Below are 25,559 nucleotides of genomic sequence, written 5' to 3'. Positions count from 1 at the left end.
ACAAGAAAAGAAAACCGTCAAGGTACTGCGACCATGTCTAAAAGTATCCTCTTAATATGTGAATAGTTATTTTTGGCTCCATATCTACATGAAGTACCTTGTGAGTTCTACCTGCAGTGGAAAGCTATGAAAGGTCACAAAGCGTCTAAATCAATATACTGCTGATTTTGTAATTATAGAATTGGGTCGGAAAAGAAAAATATTGAGAAACACCTTAAATCAGAGAAACTGTTCTCAGTAGGAAAATGTTGCTGGTTCTCAACAACTATGTGTTGGAAGCTATTTGAGCCAAAAGAAGCAAATAAGGGAAGACCAGTTTGGAAAATACTGTTGAAACTTTTGCAAAACTAACATTCCAGCCAAAAAGTTTTTTTAACAGTCAATTTCAACACACTAAGGCTTTGTCTCCAGGCATGTACCGTGACAGCCTTTTAAATTTGTACTTGTAATAAACTGCAATCCAATGCAAACAACAAAAATTACATGTGAATTTTGCCAAAAGTAGATTCTATGTTTTCTGATCCCTAGCAATAACAACAATGTAGCATGTGGTAATGTATCTCATAACTTACAAGAATATCACAAAATTGAATGTTTCAACAACTGATTTATGATTGGTACAATAATGTTTTTATTACAAAAATTGGCAGGCTGGGTACTCTTATTTCATGACCATTTTGGATAGCTGTAATTTTCGGGTTTTCTTTACTTATATGTGAAAGGTAGTGTCCCACTGATGGGCTGTACTTGAGTGTCATCTCAGCAAATAAGACCTTCAGCTCAACACAAGCTAGTGTAAATATAAAGGTCTAAGTTTTCTGCAGCCCAATATTATGGTGAGGCTGCAAGTGGGAGAAATGTAGAACTGGTGGAGAGTACACTACCGCTCCAACACTTCCATTACTCTTTAGAGTAGTTCACTAGCACATCAACTTTTACCAACATTTTCAAGTAGTTATAGCCCCATCATACCTGCAATATTTAGACAGTGCTAATTTTTTTATGCCTGTGACAGGAACTAAATAGCTGTACTTTCCATGCGCATCAACAAACAAATGTAGGTAAATAAGTGAGGATTCATAATCCTCAGAGTAATATAGCACCAAAAATATGGTCAATACTTTCATTAAGAATGCCATTTCTTTGTTGTGACCACTGCAGCTTAGCAATGGTGAGAAGGAGATGTGGCTATTACGCACACATAATAAGTTTGTTGAATTAAAACTATAATTTATAAGCATAGTGGTATGATGACAGTTTACAGTTCTGTTTGTACGTCAATCTTCACAAATCAGTTACAGACTTCTGACATGTTGACACTTCTTATTTTATCTGTAATGAACACTGCAAAAATTATAGTTCAGTTGTGTGCTGAATCACATTTACTTATGAAGTTGACATTAGTTGATATCCTTATGCTTCCTATAAAATCCTAAACCAGTAGTGTATGTAGATACTAACCGAAAAATGCTCTTTTGTCTGAGCAGAAAAAATGCAAATATGCTCCTGTTCAAAGGTCTGACAAAAGTGGGGATCTAGTGCCTCAATCCTCATCAAACATTCTGGCACAAACATATTTGCATTCTTACCACAAAACATTCCAAATTCTTTTGCCCTTTCTTTGTAATGAAGCCTTCACAATCAGCATCTCCCTCTCACTACCATGGTCTATAAATGTGTCTCCCCATTGCCTCCATTTTCTCCCAATGGCACTGGTTCCTGTCTGTCTCTACTACTGTCACTGTCTTCATCCCTTTCTCTCACTATTCCTTACAACTGTCTCCTTTTCTGCCACTTTCACTGCCTCTGTCCCACTGCCGTAGTCTCTGTTCCATTCTCTCTCCCCCCACTGCCACTGTTCTTTCTTTATAGTTTACAGTCTGCCGCCTTTTTCTTCACCTACCATTGTCTTCTCTTCACACATTTTTCTGAGGATGGTTTGCTTGGGTTTTGAGCCCTAGAACAGGAAACTAACACATGGGTATGATGGATGGGGGACGTCAGCAAATTTTTTCACAGTAAAGTTCACCAAACTGTGATGTACAGACTCCCGAAGGCTGCAGATCGGTGTCCACCCATATCTCTTTCTTTTCCACTGTCTTTTCTCTCTCTCTCTCTCTCTCTCTCTCTCTCTCTCTCTCTCTCTCTGTCTGTCTGTCTGTCTGTCTGTCGCTTTCTCTCTCCCATTAACATTGTCTGCTCTCTTCCATCATCACTGTCTCTGTTGCACTCTTTCAGCACTAAAAAGCACAAATGTTCATGTGCAAAAATTCTTGGCGAGGAAGGATTGAGGCAGCTGGTACCCCACTTTTCTGTCAGAAATTTTTTAAGAAGTGCATATTCACCTGTTTTTGTGCTCTGACAAAAGTATTTTTCAGCTGGTTCCCTTTTTTCCCCATGTTACAGCAGGGTATACCACTTATATAAAACGAATTATGAAGGTCAATAAGGTTTTGACCATTTACTTATATACTTTGACACAAAAAACAAAAAATAAGAATGCATAATATAAGGTTAACACAAAATCGTCTGCCATCCAAAGCAAGTTCATTTTGCACAACTCTACATATAATTCACAACATTTTTAGGCTACATCTATAGTATACCAAAAATCTAGTGTTTTATTCGTAAGTACAAAGAATTTTGTATGATTAATTTTTGCTAAAGTGTTTACATCAACAGGTAGCACCATCAAATAATTTCTAGGTCTTGAGGACCTGTTACGCATGAAGTGACCCTTATGAAGAGAGAGTGTTCCAAAGATTTATAGGTGAAAAAATGATGACTAAAATCTTAGTTTCATGACCCCAGAGCCTGTGCCATGTGTTCACTATGTCAATTAAAACAACATTTACACCTCAAACCCTACATTACTCACGTAACTACAGTAACTTCGAACCTGGATCTCAGTAACTGATAACACTGAAAAATGTTTCAAGGTTCCTCGAGATCTTAGATATTTTCAACATTTTACGGCCCTGTTAGCAACTGTATAAATATTAATTTTAATTTTAAAAACCAACAGCCTCAGTTGCAAAGTTTACCTAGCTTTACCTAGGTTTCAGTCGGGATAACCCAACCTTCTTCAGAATAAAAGTAACTATTGTTTGTCCATAGTGGAAATCGTCAAGCTAAAACTACAAATCCATGAATTATCGTCATACTGTAAAAACTTATCTGAGACTGCCTCGTCCCACTTCGCGACCAGGATGGAACTGACCGTAGCGTCATGAGGACCGCCTAGGCGGACACAATACCTTGCACCTGCGCATAAACTGTGTGATGGGTACTTGTTGGGACAAGACTCTAACCTAACTCCTGACCTTGAATTTACTAGTAAAGGTATAAGGAGCATATTCCGACAAACTGGAGATTGCACACTTGGTTCGACATTTGCTGAATATTTAGTGCAACTGGCTCATGCACCCATAACTACAGTCCGTCTGTTCTTCCAATTGGTATCTAAATGGTCACTAGTCAAGGGCTATTCGAAATACTTTACCCCTTACCTCTATGATTCAACACAACCAGACATTTGTCTCTCCCTCCCCCCCTTTCCACGCTTCGAAACAGATCGCGCATGATCAAAAAAATAATAAATCAATCAATATAGTCTCCTCATTCAAAATAACCTGAAGACAATTTTTAACAAGAGTTCATCGTAATTATGATAATGACTGATGTAGTTCTGGTTTTAGTTACAATACACTCCAATACTGATTAAATTCACATCTGGCTCCAACAATTTTATTTAAGTACAAGCTTTTATTTGTCACATTAAGAATAGCAATCCAGAAGGAAACTACATACACTTTGAGAAGAAAAAGTCACAGCTACCTTCTTCGCTGGAGTCCGACGTCCCTGGCTTTCACTAGCACGTTTGTTGGAAGATTCATTCCCATTAACGTTTGTAACAACTGCTGCATTGTTCTGGTTTTCTTCATTTTCAGCATTGTTATTGATACCTAGTAGTGCTCTGACCCTATTTGATCTTACATCTATTATAGTATCTGTATAGCCGATTTCTTGAAGGTACCTGGAAGATAAAAGTAAGTATCTGCATTAATTGTTTCCGTAATGCCACGCGTCCTAACTACTAGTATGAATAGTGAGGAAATCAAATTTTCAAAATTGACACTATTTTTCAGTAATAGTTACAACAAACAGAACTCAAAATTCTCTCAACTGTCTTTTTACCAATTAACTACACAGTTAGGCACAAAGTCTAAACAATTAACTTTTAGATTAATACACAAATCAAATAATGTGATTCGGTGCTTTTGAAAAGAGCATAGCAATACAGGTACACTGAGAAACACTGTCTGCATAGTGCCACTGTTTAACATTTTGTAACTCCTTATCACAAATGGACACAATGAAGTTGATATGCATAGCAACTCCTCAAGGAGCTGGTGCAGTCAGAATTAAGTTACAATTACAAATCTCACTGTTCATTTATTAGGATGATAGTGGGGTAGGTGTGCTAGGAATATTTTAATCTACAGTAGCACTTCTGTTTCATATTTCAGTTAATAGAATCCTGTTTTTAATAAATACTGTTTACAGTGCACAATGTGCTCTATAAAAGAAGCCAAAATCTAGGACACAAAACTAAAGAAAACAACAGGGAAAAAAACAGTTACTTGAAGTATATAAGGAATTAAACTAACATTTCATAGCAATGTTAAATAATCAACTACTTTTGCTCATATGGAACAAGCAGTTCACGCACAAAACCCAGAAAGTTATTTGAATAATTATGCCGATAGAAACAATTTTTCATCAAGTTGATTTTATCATGTTAACAGAATCTTCCATTGGTTCTTGGTAGAACAACATTATAATAAATTAAAAGCACCAGTTTGCTTTTGCTCCACAGTATTACTTTTATTGTGTTACCCGGTTTTTGGCTTACAAGACGTGTTACTTCTCTTCCAATGCTGTTTGCAAACATTGTAGCTTCTTTGCTGACAATACTCAGTAAATGTCTGCAGATGGCCTTGGAAGCTGAAAACCAATTAAAACAATAAAAGTAATACTGTGGAACAAAAGCAAACTGGTGCTTTTCATTTATTAAGCTCATTTTACAGTAGCAACTCTCTTCTGAAACCATACTTGCAACTTACTCACATGACAAATTAGTCACAAACCAAGTCATAAATTTATCAATGACTTCAATTATCGGTATTAAGAAGACATAGGAATGGCAGAGTATCTTCAATCTTATTCTCTTTATTTATTTGGTGACCGGCTCCCCATCAGAAACGTGGTTGTGGTGGTTTGGTGCAACAGAACCCTCATGCGAGTCTTCATCATCATTTGTTGATAAACTTATTCCAGTAAATTTATGATCAAACACTGGAAACTCCAGGTTGGAATATCAACAACATAAAGGTGACATTACACTGCAGACAGGCACAGTTAAAAGCTGCTTACACATTAACTTTTGGCCACAGCCTTAGTAAACACACACACACACACACACACACACACACACACACACACACACACGAGCGCGCATTCATAGTGGTCCGAGCTGCCGGAGATGATGGCCATGTAGGCACAAGATGTGCTTGCTTTGTGTGTGTGTGTCTGCAACTTAATGTGTCATCATCTTTACGATAAGTAGCAACCTACCTTTTCCACACACAGTTCATAAATTTATAATGATTTGTATCTTACAGTTATGCGGTTCTTTGTAGAAAAGACAGTACATTGCTTTATACAAGAAACTGCATGTGTTCCAAGATAATTCTGTAATATCTTTAAATTCTTGGTGGTCTTTAAGCTGTGCATTATCAAAAGGTGCAAACATATGTACAGAGAAGTGTCTTAAAAACATTTTGTACTTTCTAACAAGATGTGAAAGAAGTTAGAGCAGGTAGAGGAAGAGGTCAAAGTTTTGCCAGCAGTTACCACCAAAGATTGCAAAGTGAAGTCTTCCACACTGCGGCCATGCTGCAGACATTATGGGGACCACACCCTGCCTATCTAACCCATGTTAATTTAGGCAAGTATTTGACCCATTTCTGAAAAAACTATTTGATGCAGGACCTTAATATTTTTACTGTATGTTACATAATGCTGAGAGAGTCAACTGTACTAAAATCTACTTATCCATTTTATAGTTTTTAATAAATACTTTTTTAAATTTATTGTTTCTACGGGAAATATTTTTGTGAACTTCCAAATGGGGGAATATTAATGAATGTAGTACCAGAGGTGGCTTTTTATGTTATGCAGAGTCTCTGAAAATTTCATTCATTTATCTATGATAGTTTCTTATATAATGGGGCATATGTACTGAAAATTTTGGATTGCAGGAAATTGAATTTACATAAACTTTTGAAATTTGTTAATTACAGTTAATTAAAAATGTCCTGTTTCATATGATGGCCCTTCTTTGGCCTCTAGCAGGTCTTCCAGCTTCTTTTTCACCTTCCTGGGTGTTTGTCTTGCTTTCTTGGCCATATTAGATGCAGACCTGTCTGCATCGGCTATCCTCATTTTATCGAAATGTTGCAGCCCAATGATCATATTTTCACCAGGTTTAATTCCCAGCTTTTTCACTACCCAACACTTTCCAATATTACTACAATTGAACATAATTACAGCATCATGAACTCCTAGTTTCATTGTATGCATGCCTACAAATACAGTTTTAGGAAGGCGGTTCCAAATTATGCTGTTGAAACATACATTTGGGTTCTGTGTCTGCCCATGCAGACATTTCCTTAGAAGGTCAGTATGAGCCAAGTCTCTGAAAATAGGTTTAATTGCTGTAATAACAGCAGCAGGAAGAGAATGCTGGTGAGAATAAGATTCTCCAGTTGCCTACGCCCTATTGTATTCGCACCATGAATTTTCTCCTGATGGACGCAATCCATGACATGGCTTATCAGTAGAGGACTTATGGTAGAACATAGCCCAAACATCTCTCTTCACTGCCTACAGATTTTCTTTATTTCTCCTAATTGCCTGTCCATAGTATACCTGCAAGTTTTCTATTTCAATTTTAGTTAACCGATCCTGTCCAGTCAACAATTTTACATCATGTAATTCTTTTCCTCTCATATCAACAGTTAGTTTTCTCAGCCTTGTTCCCAAACATTTTTGAACATGGCCTACACATTCTATTTTGCTAATAATGGCATCTCCATATGGCTTAGAGTTCACCACATTGTTGTATGCCTTACTGTGACCACCGCCCAAATATTTGGTGTACCGTACGCCTCTTGTTTCTATGGAGCGATGAAATATTTGTTATACTCCATGAACTTCCATACCACCACTTGTTCCTCTAAAATTAGCCACACAGTTGTGTTCTTTATGTTCATTGACTTTACAACATTTGCAATATTTAGACATTACCTCCACATCTAAAACTTTACTGGTGTCTACACTCATGGCAGTCACTATTCCATTCAGAGAAGTATGTCCTCTTTTCTGTCAACTTCCATCAAGTGCAACTGCAATATCCGAACATCCATTATTTTCTTCCACTGCTTCCCTAGCAGCCAGTTTCATGCTTTCCTCACTGACCTCATATATAGCTTTCTCTCATGTTGCAGTCAGTTTTTCAAATTTATTTGGTGGTTGATGTAAGTTCATCACTGAACAAAATGTTCTACCTGCAGCCATGCCCTTGCCAATGGATCATAAGGCATAAACTAATCTAGTATTCATTTCATTTCATTTGGGCCACTTGCATCTGGTTTTGAAGAACTCATGAAATCACAGCTGAGCATTTGGTGCAAATTAAATCCAAAGCAATTGCTAGGCCTTTTCTCCCACTGACACTCTCACAAATTTTCAAACTCTGTGACTCACCACACTATCTACATTGTACAAATTTAGAAATTACATCTGACAATATTCTCAAATTTACAATAATGTTACTGCACCCCTCGTCACTTACAGTAAATTCGTTGTAACTCTCTTGAAATGGTGAGAGCTTATTTGATGATGCATGTGTTGAAGAATTACAATTAGAAACATCATTGCGGCAACATAACCTCTTGTACAGAAAGCTTTCTAAACTTATTTCCTCTCAATTGTCATTTCTTGAAAATGCCTTTACATTTCGTCATCTTCAATAAACACAACAAAACACACGTAAACAAGCACTGCAAACTTAAGTGTAACACCTACTCGCAATCACACTTTAACAAAACTAACCGTGTGTTTGAAAGCGTGTAGTTTACAAACTGCAGAAACAAAAGAATACCAACCGTTGCATTCCAAGGATAGTCAACACAGTCCGGAGTAAAAAAAGAAAAAAAAAATCCCTAATGTGCAATGTAGGGGATATAAAGATCTAAAATATATACAGAAAAGTGGGCAACAAAAGTGGGCATGGCACCTAAACACATGTGGTATAGGAAAATGCTCTTTAAATGCTCGAAAAAAAAATTTCAGCAAATCCTTTTCAGAGTACTTAAATAAAACCTTAATCTATCGAAATATGAAGAAAACTGAAAATCAATTTTTTTCGACCTGAACCACAGTGTGGTCTCCTTAACACCTGCTGTCTAAACCCTTAACAGAGTGAAAAGAACAGATTCTCTACAAAGAGTTGCATTTCCTGAATGTGTGATTGTTTCTATTTGTGCAATCTCACAAAGGTTCAGAAACTGTTATGGTCCTCTGCCCACGAATCATTAAACCAACACGACAAAGTGTAAACAGTAACTGTTTACAATGTGTTGGTTCAAATGGCTCTGAGCACTATGAGACTTAACATCTAAGGTCATCAGTCCCCTAGAACTTAGAACTACTTAAACCTAACTAACCAAAGGACATCACACACATCCATGCCCGAGGCAGGATTCGAACCTGCGACCGTAGCAGTCGCGTGGCTCCGGACTGAAGTGCCTAGAACCGTTCGGCCAACGTGGCCAGCTTACAATGTGTTATTGTGACACGAGGGAGGGGGGGGGGGGGGGGGTGTTGAGATTTACAATTTTATGTAAGATCCTTGTAGTCTATCAGGCCTGGAAACACCCTGAAATCAGCCTATAATATCAACATAAGCTACAGCACATGTACACCATGTGATGTGTTGAGTTATCTTCTCACTGTCTTAGGACAACAGCTTTCATTAATATCATTAAGTTAACACATCCTGTGATAATTAAAGAAAAAAATCCTTCCTAACACATTATGGAAAAACAAATTACAAGCGTTGGAACTTAAATAGTGGTAACTATTTATTCACAACTGATACAAATGAGTTACATATTTGCACCTGTTACTGTACTCCAAAAGTAGTCACCTGTGTTGTGTAGAACACATTGCCAACAATGTGGAAGGTGTAGTATACTGCTAGCAGAGCCTGTTCTGTTGATGGTGCAATTGGAGCAGTCTAAAGTTATGGTGATTCTCATTACAATTGTGATGGCATTAGCCTAATGCATTACGTTCCTTCACAGCAGACCGTAGATGTACAGTATTACTTTGCAAAATAAGCGGCGACACTTTCTGCGCATGCCACCCATCATTTTGCACAACAATCCATGGGCGCATACAGCGCAAGCTGTGGCTGCTCTATTCAGTCGATGGGACTGGGAAGGACTGTACCATCCACCATACACCCCGGACTTAAATCCTTGTGACTGATCTGATTCCGAAGATAAAGGAACCACTTCGTAGAATTCACTTTAGAACTGTTCCAGAGATTCGACAGGCAGTAGACAACTCCAATCGCACCATCAGCAGAACAGGTTCTGCTAACGGTATACTACGCCTTCCACGTCGATGGCAATGGGTTCTACACAACAACGATGGTGACTACTTTGAAGGGAAGTAACAGGTGCAAACATGTAACTCTTTTGTATCATGTTGTGAATAAATAATTGTCACTATTTAAGTTCCAACCCTCGTACATTCCAAATTTGATCTAAACTTGACCCTTACAATCCCAGTCGCCTAAAAGTATGAGACCAGGAAAAAAATAATTAAAAAAAAATTAATTGAACAGTGGAGAGTCTAGAATGGATAACAATATGAAAATGATGGACTGCTACACACCATGCTAAAGAAGCATTGATCTGCAAACACACACAACGAAAAGATTATTGCCTGCCTGACGTATGATGGTGAATGATGGGGGGAGGGAGAAGGGTAGCAGTGCTGCTATGAAAGCGAGCAGGGGTGTGGTGGGGGCAGCACAGGGTTGCTAGGTGGACGGTCTGGAAGATGTCCTGAGGGGGAGGGGAAAGGAAGAGAAGTGACAGAGAAGGGGGAAAACTGAAAAAACTTAGTAGGTGGGCAACTGGACTAGAAAGTATGGGTAGTGCTGGAGTGGGAGCTTTCAGCACAGCTTCCCGACTCTTGTAAAGGTGGAAGGGCATGAAAGGGAAGCCTTGGCTGAGAAAGGAATAAGAGAGTTTTAACTTATCCCCAATGTTATTCTGTCTGTACATTAAGCAAGCAGTAAAGGAAACCAAAGAAAAGTTTTGAGTCAGACACAGTAAAAGACTTGGAAGAGCAGTTGAATGGAATGGACAGCACCTTGAAAGGATGATTTAAGATGCACGACAAATGCAAAACAAGGATAACAGAATCTAATAAATTAAATCAAGTGATACTGGTGGAATTAGATTACAAAATGAGACGCTAAAAGTAGCAGATGATTTTGCTACTCGGAGAGCAAAATATCTGGTGATGGCCAAAGTAAAGAGCATATGTATGGAGACTGACAATGCAAGAAAAGCGTTTCTGAAGAAGAGAAATTTGTTAACATCAAGTATAGATTTGCGTTAGGAAGTCCTTTCTTAAGGTATTTGTCTCGAGTGGAGCCACGTATGGGAGTGAAACACGGACGATAAGCAGTTTAGACAAAAACAGAATAGGAGCTTTCAAAATGTGGTACAACAGAAGTATGCTGAAGATTAGATGGGTAGATCACTTAAATAATGAGGAGGTACTGAATAGAACTGGGAAGACAAGAAGTCTGTGGCACAACTTTAACAAAAATGGATCGCTTGATTAGGCACATTCTGAGATATCAATGGATCACCAATTTAGTATTGGAGGGAAGTGGGGGAGTAAAAAATGTGAAGGGAAACCACGACATGAGAACAGTAAGCAGATTCATAAGGATGTAGGTTGCAGTAGTTATTCAACGATGCAGAGGCTTGCACAGGATAGAGTAGCATGGGCTGGGGAAAGTTACCTATGTAGTTCTCTAAGGCTCAATCATGGGTGCACTACTGTCTCTCAAATGTACACGACCTTCAATCGAATACACAACAAGCAGAATTAGTACTCGCCGTGTATGACAATGTTCCAATTAATCCATACATACACACAGCAAAAGAAGAAATAGTAAACCATATATAATTGACTTGTTTTCTGTGAACATTCTTACTTAGTTTAAAAAAAAAAAAAAAACCATTCAGTTAGGGTGCAAGTCTCGAGTTGGGCCAGTGGCATACTTACATGTTTCACGCAGGAATATTGTCAGTGCCTGCCATGAGACATGATGGGAATTAAACAGTATGTGTCAGCTGTTTGTTCTATGCAACTAATGAGAGAACAGCAGGTAAACATATTTCGAAGAAAGTTGCAAATAAATATCACATACGTTAATGTACCACAACGTCAGAGGTAATAATACTTTCCGAAAGAAAAAGTGAAACACTGCTGTTAATAAGAGTTATAAATTTAATTATTCCCTCTCTGACTCACTGCTACTTAAACAGTGCTAGCAGCTGGTAACCAAAAGACACACAAGTAATCCACTATACACTCAGAGGGGGGGGAATAAATTTTTTTGATGATCAAGACCATAAATTTAATTGCTCGTCTAGCTGGCAGCCATTTAAAACTGTGCTTTCAGCCCCAAAATTAATCAATTTCATAATTTGTAACATACTCAGAAAAAAAACAATGAAATACCTGTGACAATGAATATTATTAAAATAACTCCTGCTTGTTTCATAATGCAACCTATCCACAACTTCATAGTTTGTGACATGTTTGGAAAAAATTATTCATCACAACAAAGGTAATTAATGTAACTGCTTTATGTTTCTTTAGCAGCAAATTAAGATGTGCTGCTAGCTCCCTACCTAAGTACAGCTTGCTACTGCCTAACATGGTTAAAAAAAATTTTGATAATGAACATTAATGTAATTCTCTTTGTTTATTAGCAGTAAGCTATGCAAGCTGCATTACTAGCTCCCAAACTCAGCAGACTGTCATAGTCTGTCACGTGTTCAGTGGGGAAAAAAGAACTGAAATAGTTTTGAAGAGAAATATTAAGTTTCTGTGAATCAAACTGTCACATCCCTACATAGACCTCAGGATAAGCTGCAGGTCACACTGTCACTAGGTTTTTTTATGTTACATGTTCGCAAGTAGTGTCACAGTCCAACATAATGTAGACCTCAGGCCAAGCTACAGATCAGTGTTGCCACAAGAATGTTTTTCAGCAATCAGATTTGTTAGCTTCACTAACTCACAAGTAAATGTTCACACCAAACTTAACAACCTAAGTGACAATCAGAAAAAATAGTCAAATATTTGTGGCAACCAAAAATATTCACAGCAATGAAGAGGAATCAAAATTAAATTTACAAATTTCATTCACTTGCATTATACACCAATCCAGCAGTCCATAAAAATGTATCATTTTGATTTTGTTTGCTCCACACACATTCAAAGCATCACCTGTCAAAAAACGTCTTTCACCATCTTGTGCCATGCAGTGACCATACAATTGCAGCCACCGTGCCTTCTGTACTATCTGTATGGGTATCTGTTGCCACATCCTTGAAAGTCTGCATCTATATCAATACTCCACAAGCCACCTGGCTTCTGTGTGGCGAAGGGTACTTTTGGTACCACTAACTGATATCCCCCTCCCCTGTTAATGGCATGTGAGAAGAATGACTGTTGGTAAGCCTCTGTATTAGCTGTAATTTCTTGAATTTTTTTTCATTGTGGCCATTTCACAGAGTATATGTGGGAGTCAGTAATAGGTTGTATGGATCTTCACAGAAAGCATTGTCTCAAAATTTCAATGTTAAACCTCTCCATGAAGCACAAAGCCTCTCTTGTAATGGCTGCCACTGGAGCTTGTTGAGAATCTCTGTAATGTAGACTAAATTATCCTATGAAAAACACGTTCTTCATTGGATCACAGCAATATGCTTGAAAACTTCGTCTCTGGAACATTTATAGCAAAACACAGTCCAATATTACTGTTGTCTCTGGCAAAATACTCTCTTTATTAATTTTTCAGGAGCTTTCAAACGCTTTGGCACAATGCTAAAAAACATTTGGTTGTGCCTCTTTGGACACCCCCAAAAAACCGATCTTCCTGGTTTCTGGCCCCTCCCTTAAACTACTGCTACTACTATAAAATTCATCACTCTCAACAATTAGCCCTTCACCACGAAGTTTCTTGTTCCATTTCACACATACTTCCACATAAAATGCTATACAAAACTGTCTCCAATCGATGGCAATAAGCTTGGCTGAGTCAACTTCTCGGCACATACATTTTGATTTACACTCCAACCAACAAATATGTAAATGTAGAATGGTAATAATTTTCAATCTGCTTCCAGAAATATCATGAATTCCTTCACATAGAAAACTTCGAAAATTGACAGCTTTTGCTACACTTCAAGAAGATTCGATCCAAAGAAACCTTCGACTCTTTCCACCCCATTTCTCCACCTCATCTGATACACTTTCATTCCTTGTCAATTAATCCACGAGATATGCTCCTCTGGATGCCATCGCCATGCAGAACTAAATCACTTCAATCACTCCTCTTCGTAAAATATACTGTCATAATCATATAAAAATCTCACCAAATACACGCACTATATTGATGACAGTTTGGAACTCTTAGAACAACTTGGTTCAGCCTCATCCTAGAAAGAGAGAGACCGAGAGAAACAGACAGAGAGAGAGAGAGAGAGAGAGAGAGAGAGAGAGAGAGAGAGAGGGAGCAATAAGTTGACATATTCTGCATATTTTCATTCAAAAAATGTCTTATGAAATAATTATCTGCAGTAGCTCATCTTTAACAAAGAAAGGCCTCATTGCTCAAAAATGTGTTGTAAGAATAATATATGGTGCTCACCCACGAACATTTTGTAGCCATCTGTTTAAAGAGTTAGGCATTTTGACTACTGTTTCACATCATATGATTTACATAATTGCAATATCAGAACAAAAATGGCATTCATTACTCCACATTAAGACTGTCTAGCACAAAATGGGGTGAACAATGTTGCAACCAAAAATTTTGATCACTTAACCAGTGATATAAAATGTCTGACAGACAGCAAAGTAAAATTTGAAAACAAACTGAGAAAACTGCTTCTTGAGAACTCCCTGTATTCTATAGAAGAATTTCTGTTATTGCAAAGGGTAAAAGATAGTCTATAGGAATTACTAACATCTGTATATCTTTCAGAAGGAAAAAAAACTTAAATGCTCAGTATGTAGCCATATTTATCTGCGATATGAGTATAAAACACTCATTCCGCATCCTTACAAGGTACTGTGCAAATGATACACAGAACATGAAAAGAAGTTTCACCTCCCACCATCCAGCAGCATAGCTTCAGGAAGTTTATGCCTCTAAATGCAAAGATTTTTAGTCGCTTCAGCATGACATATTGATATCAGTTGAAACAAAATTTACTGTTACTAGTCACAATGTTGACAATACACTGAATTTATATCTGCCTACGTAAAGATGATCTTTAGAAGATGGCACCCACTGAAAAGTACAGTGACACAGTGCTCCTAAGTAGGCAAAAGTTAAATAGTGCATTATGTAAAAAGTGTCAGAAACAGGTTATAAAAGGAATTCTGTGTGTGAAATGCAACATGTGGCTGTATGAAAGGTGTGCAAAAAATGCACCTAAAACTTATTAGCAACTATATTAACTGGTCGTGCCTTGACTGGTTGCAGGACGAAAACACAAAACTAGATTCTACAGCAAATTCGCGGGAAAATAATTAAAAACATGTTTCGTAGCAACATTGACACTTTAAAAGCAGAATTATCATCACAAAAGCAAGAACACTGACCTGGAACGCAGGTGGTTTTTTTTTTTTTTTTTTGCAGAAACAGTAGTCAAAAGACTGAATTAACCTCAAACACGGGTGTAATGATAAAGTTACTGGCTCAAACAACAAAGCTGCTGGATCTAAGGAAGAAATTCGTGCAGAAGTCTCAAGAACCGAAAATAAATAGAAGTAGGCAAGCATAACTTACAGTAAAAAGAATTCAATAAGTCTCAGTAACGAGAGAGTGAAAAAAAAAAAAAACTGAATTCTTTGTTATATATGATTCTCTGCTGAAAAATTTTGTGGCATCGAATTCCACAATAAATGTTCGTCCAGTAATTGAGACCCACCAGTTGAAGAAACACATTAGCAACATACACAGCTTGCAGGATGGTTCAGCAGAGGCACCTCCGAAGAATTACAAAGCAGTCTTCATCCAAGTAGGTACAAATTCTATTAGAAGCAGCACGAAGACGAAATGGTAAGTGAAACACGAAATTTAATTCTATCTGCCAGTAACCTCTACAAAACGTCTAGAATCGTGGTGAGTGGTATTATCTACAGCAGATCTGTCAGTGATCGATATACTAAGAGAATAAACCACGATTTAAACAAAAATTGTAATTATCTAGGAGCTGTGTTCATAAATCCAAGTAAATGCTAAAGCAATAAAAGTTTGGGTGAAGACAGTCTACATTTAAATAGGTTAGGATCCAAAATTTTTAGTAAAATGTTTACATATACATGTAAAATTCTGTAAAATAGTGTACACTTAAATGATTGGTATGAAAAACAGTATTTGGTAATGAAAACAGCAAAACAAACTTGTTCCCAAGAAAGCATATGTTTGAGACCACAAGTACAAAAGAATGTCCCTACATGACTTTTCAAACAAAACTCACAAAGCGGACGAATTACAAATTATTCTATCTGAACGGAGGAATATCAAAGTTATTTGCCTCAGTGGACAGTGGCTTATACCTGACCATATTAAAGTTCTTAATAAAATGGAAAATTTTGAATTAGCCAACAACTTTTGTAGACTAGAGAAATCACATTGAGGCTCTTGGATACTTACTCATTCAGATATAAAATATTGTGAGCTCTGCAACATCCATGTACTAATTTACATTTACATGACAAACCCTATTTTCAGGGCTATATTTTAATTTGGACAAATGGATCTATGCAGATATTTGTAAAAACGACGATGATACATCAGTCCATACTGATGTAAAATTGCCACCTTCTGAAGAAGACGAATTTAAATTTGTTGAAACCTAGGTAAAGATTTCTTTATCCATTGCAACTGGTCGGCTGTTTATAATTTTATTACGTGGAACCATTGCTGTTGTGCAGCTATGTTTAAAATACTGAAATAAGGGATGGTTTTAATCATTTAAATGAACAGTGTACATATGAAAGCTGCTGTACAGACTTGAGGGACCTAAATGATGATGTAGTTTCTATTTACAGAGTACCAGAGAAAGCTAGAATTGAAGCTTTTCTGGTGAAATTTCATTGCCTGGTTGAAAATTTCAGTAAAGAAAAAAGAAAATAATAGCTGCCAACTTCAATACTGATATCACAGTTGAAAGCAACAATGTGTCCAAATTCACAGACTTAATAATAAAAAACTTTTGCTTCAAAATGAATACCATGCAACTCACTACAGTAAATGCACAGTCCGCTACCTATATTGATAATATTCTAACAAATTATGTGTTTGAAAGGGGACTTATGACCTAAGATGTTGAGTCCCATAGTGCTCAGAGCCATTTGAACCTTTTTTTTATGTGTTTGAAGGTGTTTGTATTCTGCATAGATTTAGGAATCTGACCACTTTGTATTATTCCTTTAACAACCAAAAATTAAGAATGAAATCCCACATAAAACAAAAGCCAAATGAAAAGTAATTTCAATGAAAATAATTCAATTACATTTATAAGTATGTTAAGAGAGGTTGAATGGCCTTACAACAGTTTTATTTCGAGTAATAGTAACTTTAACCATTGAAAAGTGGCTTTCTTGAAATGTTTAATGAAACTTCTTCACCTAGAACCACATGCAACAAAACTACTAACAAACTTAAATGGATAACCCAGTGTACAAAAATTTCTAGTGCCAGAAATAGGAAACTCCACAATGAACTGAAATATACTAAAAAAACAGACATTTTACTGAGTATGTTTGTCATTAAAAAGCTACATTTAAAAAAAGTTGTGAAGGCAGCCAAACAAATGGCAAACAAGAAGTTCATTGTACAACATGAAAGCAGGACAAAAGCAGTGTGGTCTGTTGTCAAATCAGAGTTAACTGTCTGAGTTAGTAGTACTGAAATGTCTAGGATAAAGTAGAATATAGCTTCATTGTAAACTCATCTCAAATATCAGAATGAATTCATTTAAATTATTCGTAAGTATGGCAAAGTCAGATGTTGATGTATCTGAGTAAAGTAAATCTCTTTGGAATCCAATCTTATGGATTTTAAAAAATTCACAATAAAGGACTTGGAGAATGTTGTAACTATCATTAAAAAATTAAAACTCTGCTGGGTGGGATGGGACACCAACTAAAGTGACAAACGATGCGGCTTAATGACACCTCTACTAACTAAAATATTCGAATAGTGTTTTGAACAGGGATGCTTTCCCAATGTTTTGAAGTATGCTGAAGTCAGATCCCTGTTCAAGAAAACGTCAAGGGAAGACATGGGAAATCATCAGCCTATTTCTACTCTTCCAGTCCTATCAAAAGTGTAGAGAACGTAGCTGCATACAAGATCAAAAAACTCTAACGTAAAAAACGATACTATAAGTAACCAGATTTGGATTTCAATGAGGGAAAAAAAACACTCTGCATGTAGTGAATAACTTTACTGAAAAAGACGGGCAAATCATTGAATCAGAGAAGTAAAGTTGCAGGTATATTCTGTGATCTCACAAAAGCATTTGATTCCGTGAACCATGATTTGCTTACATACAAATTAGACAAACACGGGATTAAGGACATTGCTCTAAATTGGCTAACATTATATTTAAATAACAGAAAACAAAGAGTAACTACTACCTCAGATGCAGTAAATTATTAGTCTAAATGGAGTACAGCATCGCAAGGTGTGCCTCAAGGCTTCATTTTGGGGTCAATCCTGTTCCTATTCTATGTAAATGACTTACCCAAAAATATAAATTCCGCATCAGTTCTGTTTGCAGACAACACTTCTGTTTTAATTGAAGATGACTAAGAAGAAAAAAATTCCAAGTGCCATCGTAAGCACACTGGATACCTTAGAAAACTAGTTCCAGTTAAGGGGGTGAAACTGAACATTGCAAAAACCCATATGGTACATATTAAAACCAAACATTCAAAATGTGTGTAACTTAAAATACAACATAACAATCAACCTATGAAAGAAGTTGACAAGGTTAAAATCCTGGGACTAAATGTGGCCAAGAACTTAAGCTGGAATACACATATTCACTTCCTGTCAAATAAACTAAGCACTTTTGCATTTGCAATACAAATACTAGCAAACTCCATTAACTTGAGTACACGAAAAATTGATTATCATACTGACTGTGAATGTCATTAGATATGGGATCATTTTCTGGCGAAGTTGAAGCAGTCTATCGCAAATACTGAAACTGCAAAAGAAAATTGTCTGATACATATGTACTGCACAGCAAACAATCTTCTCACCCATTATTTCAAAAACTTCAAATCCTAACTGTTCCATACATTTATGAAATTATAATCTTCCTACACAGCAGACAAAAAGTATTTGAGGAGAATCATTTTAACCAGACATATAACACAAGAAATAAAAATAATTTTATGGTATCCACACACCAGTTGAAATTGTGTTCACGGACTCCGCATTATATGGGGATGATAATGTATAACAAGTTAATGGGCAAAAACATATTTAATATGAAGCCACAAATTTTAAAAATGAGGCTGCAGCAAATTCTGTGAGAAAAATGCTACTATTCAAGAGAAGAGTTCATAGAGAATGAAATGATAGTTCAAGCAAGGGGTAATTGTTAGATTTATTGAATGTATATATAACAAAATTGTGTTATTATTATGATGCTGTTTATTGGAACAGCTGTTTTTTTGATTTGGTGAAATTGTTACACCATTTCAAGCGTCTCCTGTACTTGAATCAAATGATTTAGGTTATGTACGTTATGAGACAAATAAACCACAATTCACAATATTCATAATTTTTTCTACACTTCAAATCCCTCAACCAACATGAGCTCACTATAGAGTTTTTTTCAATACTTTCCAAAGGACTCTAATGTCTCTGGCCAAACAACTCTGCTTGAAAAGATAGAAACTTTAGCATCAGAGGTGTACCACACAGCCATTTCTATCCATATCTTGGAAACCACAGTCAGAAGTTAACACTGAAGTACAAGTCAAACTTTCATAACAAAATCAGGAAGAACACTTTGTTACCAGATGAGTAATTACTTAGGACTTCATTCTGGACCCATTAATCTTCAATTTATAAGTTTGCTCTCGAACATGTGAAATCCATTTCCTAATGACACTACTATATTACTATCTATCATAAAAGGTGTGCAATAAACAGCAGAAAAATATGAATGGTTTTGGATTTGTTCAACACAGATTGTAAACACTGATAAAACTTGTCTCAAATCTAATCAAAAGTAGCCAAGCAAGATAAATGAGAAAATCACAGAAAAAGTCAGTGATGACAAAATGTCCGGTCCACAGGTTCAGTATGACTTTAAATGGGATACACATATACGTCATGTGTCACACAAAACTCACCAGTAAGATACGATCTGATGATACTAAAATACAAAATGTAAACAAACAGTGGCACTAGCAACTCTAAGCACAATTCCATTCACTATGGAATCATTTTCTGACGTTACACTACTTGGATCATGAACTTGTTTAGAATACTAAAGACGAGCATTGATAATTATTTGTGTGTTTTTTATAAAAAAAATCTTGTAAACAAGAGGATACCAAATCTCCATTAATTTTTTCCTGATAATCCTACCAGAAAACTGTAATCCACTGTAGCATAACATTATACAACAACACATCAGATGAAATAAAAATTGCTCCAGAACCAGTACTTGTGAGAAAACTAGACATTCCTAGTAAATGACAGCTTTAATTCTGTACAATAATTTTTAAATGCGCAAGAACTATTTTTCGTCTACTGTAGATTCAAACAACTCTGTACAGTGGATTGCAGAGTATCTACAAAGATGTACATGTAGGATAGTTTAATGATGTTTACCTGTTTTTCTGATTTTGTTTATAATAAACATTATGTTATTTTGACAATTCTAATGACACTTTTGTTACTACCTGTTCTGTATGCTAAAATTGGGCGAACAAACATATAACATACAGGCCACGGAAGTAACAGCATTGTTTGGATGGGGAGGGGCAGAAGCTATCTTGCTTTAAAAAAAGCCAACAAATTTATTTCATTTATCAGCAATAGTACCCGGAAGTGACAATGTAAATAAAATTTTTATGTAAACAGCTTGTGCTGTTAAAAATGGTGTGCTTTTAAATTGGAAGCACCCTTTTATTGTTTCAACTGGTATCTACAGAGAAGTTTTTGGTTACAACAACAATCCCAAATTCTCATTTCTGACACACATTCATTTGTAATACCAAATGATAATATTTACTTAATGTATAGATGAAGAGAGATCTAATATTTCTATTTTTTCAATTTATGGACAGAACTTTTTAAACCTACAGTCCTACTTCACTGTTTAAGTGTTAAAACAAACGCAACAGATAATGCTACTCACTGTCTTAGAAGCTGCCTGCCTTGCCTCCAACTAACATTGCTTACTGTAGTGAAAGGGGCCTCTCCATCAACCGGTGCTTCAGGCCCACCTGGTTCATCAAAAATTGGAGGTTTAACATCACCTTGCTGTAATTCTGTACCATATTTTAATTTATGATACTTTGCCCTGCAACAAGAGACTTACTATTAGTACCAAAACCTCAAGCATTTATCCTACACGAAGATAAGAGCGAAAGCACACAACTAACAAATTACGAATGTACCTTTCTTGTTTGAGTGCATATTCCAACATTTTTATTCTTCGGACCAAATCATTTTTCAAATTTTCTTGACCTTTCCTTTCGCCCTGAAGAAACGCTATCCTGGCCTGTGTAAACAGTGATACAGTCAGTCACCAAACAAGTGCGTCATTTTAGTAGTACATTGTAAACTTGACATTTGGGAATCAACTAAGTTGTTTTGCCTAATAGTAGGCCAAACCAAACGTGTCATGAATAAAACACTAGACACTAAGATGTTATGTCCTGGATATGGCAGTGCTGTACACAGATTAAAAACTGAAGCTTCATGTTCTAAACCATCTATTAAGTAGACATTTACCTGCAATTCGGCTCTATCCACTTCCCACTGCGATCTCTCCATTTCGAACCTTGCCCACTCATGTTGAATGAAATGCAGTATTCCTGGTATAGAATATTGCGTTATTTGACTCCCTTCTTCATTTTGTTTGTTTCCTACGTTGACTGCACCACCAGAAGGTCCCAACTGTCCATTGTGGTTTTGTGACGGAGAACTATCTTCCATTGTAGATCCACCGCACTGGCTGGATATCTTCATGACATGGCCGCCATTAAAGCAACTTCATGAGCTCTAATTAATACTTACAGATGGAATCTAATACTTAAACTAAAATCCACTGCTAAGATGTCATTCTCTCACATTATTTACACACGCTTTTCGTCAGTATTTCCAAATTATTGCGACAATTACGTATTGTGACACTCAACTGACTACTGTCAACCGCATTCATGGAGGAGAATACAGACTGCCTTTCGGCTCCCCTCGGAATTTCTGCTCCACTCGGCTCTTTCCGTCACGGTCAGGTCAAAGATTTTCTTCTAGTGTCTGTGACATGGTCGTGACCGTAAGTAATTATATGAATTGAATAATTAGCTCATACTTGCACCGTTCATCTCTGAAAAGTGCTCGTTTGTCTGGATCCCTACAAATTTATTTGTTTTTCATATTTTATTTCTGAGGTGATTGACTCTTTGCTCCTCTCGCGGTCATGTCAAAGGTTCTAGCAAAATGAGTGAGTAGGAGTACTCGTACTGAGTAGTGAGTAAACAGTGGAGTAGAAATTAGTGAACGAAGTGTGATTTCATTGTCAACTGTATGTTGTTTGTTGTATATGTGGTAAGAGAATCACGCTCACTAAGAACTTATGCGACAATACAATAACAAAGATCTGAATTTTAAACAAGCGTGGTATAGGTAACAGTTGTGGCCATGTTTACGAGGGTAGCTGCCCATAATCGTCACATAAGAACATAAACAACCGCATCTTAAAAAGTTGGAAATTATGTGAGATTCATTGTCCATAAAGTTATTATTCATAGATATATTTGGCTAGTATTTAAATTAGCTACGTATTGTTACAATTGATCATTTCGTTGCTTACCCCTTCTCCCGCAGTGTGAGTGAGTAGTGCATTTTTCGCGAGTCACTACACAAAACACTTTACTCTTCAACTTATAAAGAAATATAGAGATGTCGTACACACACAATAAAAACACAAAGTTGTACGCAATCTTCCCACCACTATTCTTTACAATTTGTTTGCTTTGCTTCCTTTTAGCTGCCTGAGTGACGGAAACGAGAAGAGAGAAACAGCATCGCAAAAAATCAGTAGAGACCATTTGCATCTTCCTGCTTATGTATTTAAATTGGCGAAGATGTTCTGTGGATAGTATCTCTCTTTAATAACTATTGCCTACGTATTCTTTTATGTTACATGTATTGACTGAGAATGAACAACCTAATTTATTTATAAATGTGTTACCTTCTTTAGTTCATGTATTTTTATCGTATATTGTGATTAACAAACGTGCACAGGTAATTCTTTCAATTACACAATTGTTTCCTAGAAATAGAAGGAAGTATCAGTACATTTGGATAATGAGAAAGCACCAGTCTTTGGTACTGCTCTGTTGCTGAGACTTTCATCAGTTTTGTCAAATAGTAATGGAAGTAAAACTTTTCTCTTTAGTATGGATCTGGAGAATTTTTTTGTCTTACTTGCGTGGCAACGTTATAGGTTAGCATATCGGGAAGACTTAGTTCTTTTGGAGGTAATAGAAATTGTGAAGTGGTTGATGTTCTGAGAGCAGTTTTATTTCGTGATGACATTTGTTAAGGTAGGCCTAAGGCACTTCTGCAGTGCATTATATGTGGTATTTACAACTTAAAAAATAGTGTTTTATTGGATTGATTCATGATATTGTTGGAAGTGAAATAACTTGTTAAAAGTACAATTGAAAGAAAAACAGCCCTCGGTCACTATTTTAAACAAATTAACCTGGTTTCAACACTGCTAGGAGTGTCTTCTGTAGAATTTAAAAGAAAGAATGGTCTATATTCTATAACATGGTCACAGAATAATGACTAAAAACATATAATAGTGTATAAGTACGGAATCGTCGTAAAAGACTGACTCTTGGTCCTCTCATGTGTCTTACATGGCCGCCCGCTGAATGCATTCTCTCAATGTCGTGTGTTCTCAGCTGTACTTCCAGGGGAGCGGAGTGAACCACCCTCCTCCGTTTGTACCGGCCCCTTATCCATTCGAAACTAGACTATTGATGTTTCATTTAATGCAGCTGTACGTCTATCCATCTTAATGCCATCTCAATAGAATCCACCATCATGGCATCCATTAGGCCACTCGCACCTTTTACACTAACCCAGATGAGAGCGTGTATGCAGAAGCTGCCGAACTACTGCTGTCATGTGACTGATTTTCTTCTCAGCAGATAAGCATGCTATTTCTCTGCCATGCCTGACCACCCATCCTATGGCTTCATCTTTGATGACTCATTTGATCACCAGCATGTGGCATGTCCCTCTTCCCTGTTACCTCCTGGAGTTTGCTTTCGGCTATTGCTCCGACAGGTATAACTTCACACTATCTGCCACTTTCCCAATGGGTGTGAACCCTTTCCATTTTGGCTTCCTAGGGACACTACTCCAGCCTCACTCTATCATCGTATGTTTCTCAACCTTCCCATGGAACATTGCAATAGTACCTTTGTGTTCACTGATGGCTCTTGGACTGACTATTGTGTGCCTTCATCATTGGCACCAACATTTTTCAGTATCGGCTTCTGGAACAGTGCTCAGTATTTACAGCAGAGCAGTATTTACAGCTCTTCACCCTGTGTCAGACCATGCATTACATCCAGCGACAAGGCTTTTCAGTTGTGTCATTTACTCTGACTCTCTCGGTCCCCAGGACACCAGGTGTCACGTGGGCTGCCAGGCCGTCAAGACTGCCAACCACGTCCTACAGGCTTGCTACAGAACGCACGGGTCCCGAGTCAAACAACATGACACTATCGTGTGGTATGTCACTCATGGGCTCGTGCAGAGGGGCTTCAACGTCTCCGTGGAGCCCCACCTTCGAACGCCAGAGGGATTATGCAAGCCTGACGCTGTGGCAGTAAAAGATGGCATCGCCCGTGTGATAGACGCCCAGATAGTCGGCGACCATCTCTGGCTCGACTGGTGTCACACACAGAAGATGACCTACTATGACACGCTGTCCATCTGGCATGCAGTCTCCAACCTGCAACGAGACATCCAGGAGGTGACAGTGTCCACCGCGACGTTGAACTGGAGAGGGGCGTGGTCTCTTGCGTCGGCGAGGGACCTCATCAACCTGGGGTTCCGACCCCGAGAGCTGGTGGTTCTAAGTGCCTGAGTTCTGCAGAGCTGCTGCATCACCTACTGGATTTTCAAGTACATGACGGCGAATAGGCTGATGCCACGTGTTGACGTTGGATAGTGCACTGGTTATCTCTTTATTCCCTGACTCCTGGGGACTATCACAGGAGGAATAACGTCTTTGTACCTCTGTGTACCATACATCTTCCACCCCTTAGTGCAATGAGTCCAGGAAAAATTTCCCTTGATCACTCTTGATGGAGCCACTGTGATGTTTACATGGGTCACTGGTCACTTCAGTCTAACAGAAAATGAGGCTGCTGATGCTGCTGCCAAAGCTGCAATCCTCGTGCCTCAGACCACTAGGTCTTCCATTTCCTCTGATGACATCTGTGTTGCTGCCTGTCAGAAGGTGGTGTCACTTTGGCATCATCACTGGTCTTTCCTTCATGGAAACAAGCTCCGGGGAATTAGACCTCTCTCATTGGTTTGGACAATCTCCTCTCATCCCTCTCGCTGTGAGATCATTTTAGCTAGCTTGCATATTCTGCACTGTCTTTTTAGCCATCACCATTTGTTTAGTGGTGAACTTTCAGCACTTTGTGCTCATTACCTTTGACGATTCGTCATTTTCTGGCTGAATACGCTTTTTTAACCACTTACGTTTCATTTATGTTTGCTGTCTGAGTTATCAGCTGGTTTAGCGAATGACGTGGGCTGTCAACCACATTTTACTTTTTATTCGTTGTAGCAATATGGCGAA

The 25,559-nt window shown here is 37.5% G+C and overlaps 1 protein-coding gene and 1 long non-coding RNA gene across 3 annotated transcripts in view; one reads left to right on the top strand and one right to left on the bottom strand.

Annotated features, from left to right (window-relative positions):
* LOC126092583 (striatin-3) overlaps positions 1-21,941 on the bottom strand; it is a 105,628-nt gene extending 83,687 nt beyond the window's left edge. For both annotated transcript variants that reach the window (XM_049908270.1, XM_049908271.1), the window contains exons 1-4: positions 21,455-21,941; positions 21,118-21,221; positions 20,856-21,020; positions 3,838-4,036 (exon numbers count right to left, since the gene is read on the bottom strand). In XM_049908270.1, coding sequence (XP_049764227.1) covers positions 3,838-4,036; positions 20,856-21,020; positions 21,118-21,221; positions 21,455-21,691 — 705 coding nt within the window. In that variant the 5' untranslated portion in view covers positions 21,692-21,941. The remainder of the gene's footprint in view (positions 1-3,837; positions 4,037-20,855; positions 21,021-21,117; positions 21,222-21,454) is intronic.
* A 214-nt stretch (positions 21,942-22,155) lies between these two features.
* The window catches only part of LOC126092582 (uncharacterized), a 35,166-nt gene continuing 31,762 nt past the window's right edge, over positions 22,156-25,559 (top strand). Inside the window, exon 1 of the long non-coding RNA XR_007521363.1 lies at positions 22,156-22,270. This is a non-coding gene — a long non-coding RNA (uncharacterized LOC126092582). The remainder of the gene's footprint in view (positions 22,271-25,559) is intronic.

This window comes from Schistocerca cancellata, chromosome 7, assembly GCF_023864275.1.
Source record: "Schistocerca cancellata isolate TAMUIC-IGC-003103 chromosome 7, iqSchCanc2.1, whole genome shotgun sequence".
Taxonomy (NCBI): domain Eukaryota; kingdom Metazoa; phylum Arthropoda; class Insecta; order Orthoptera; family Acrididae; genus Schistocerca; species Schistocerca cancellata.
The sequence above is the reverse complement of the archived record's forward strand: the minus strand, read 5'-3'. Positions and strand labels throughout refer to the sequence as shown.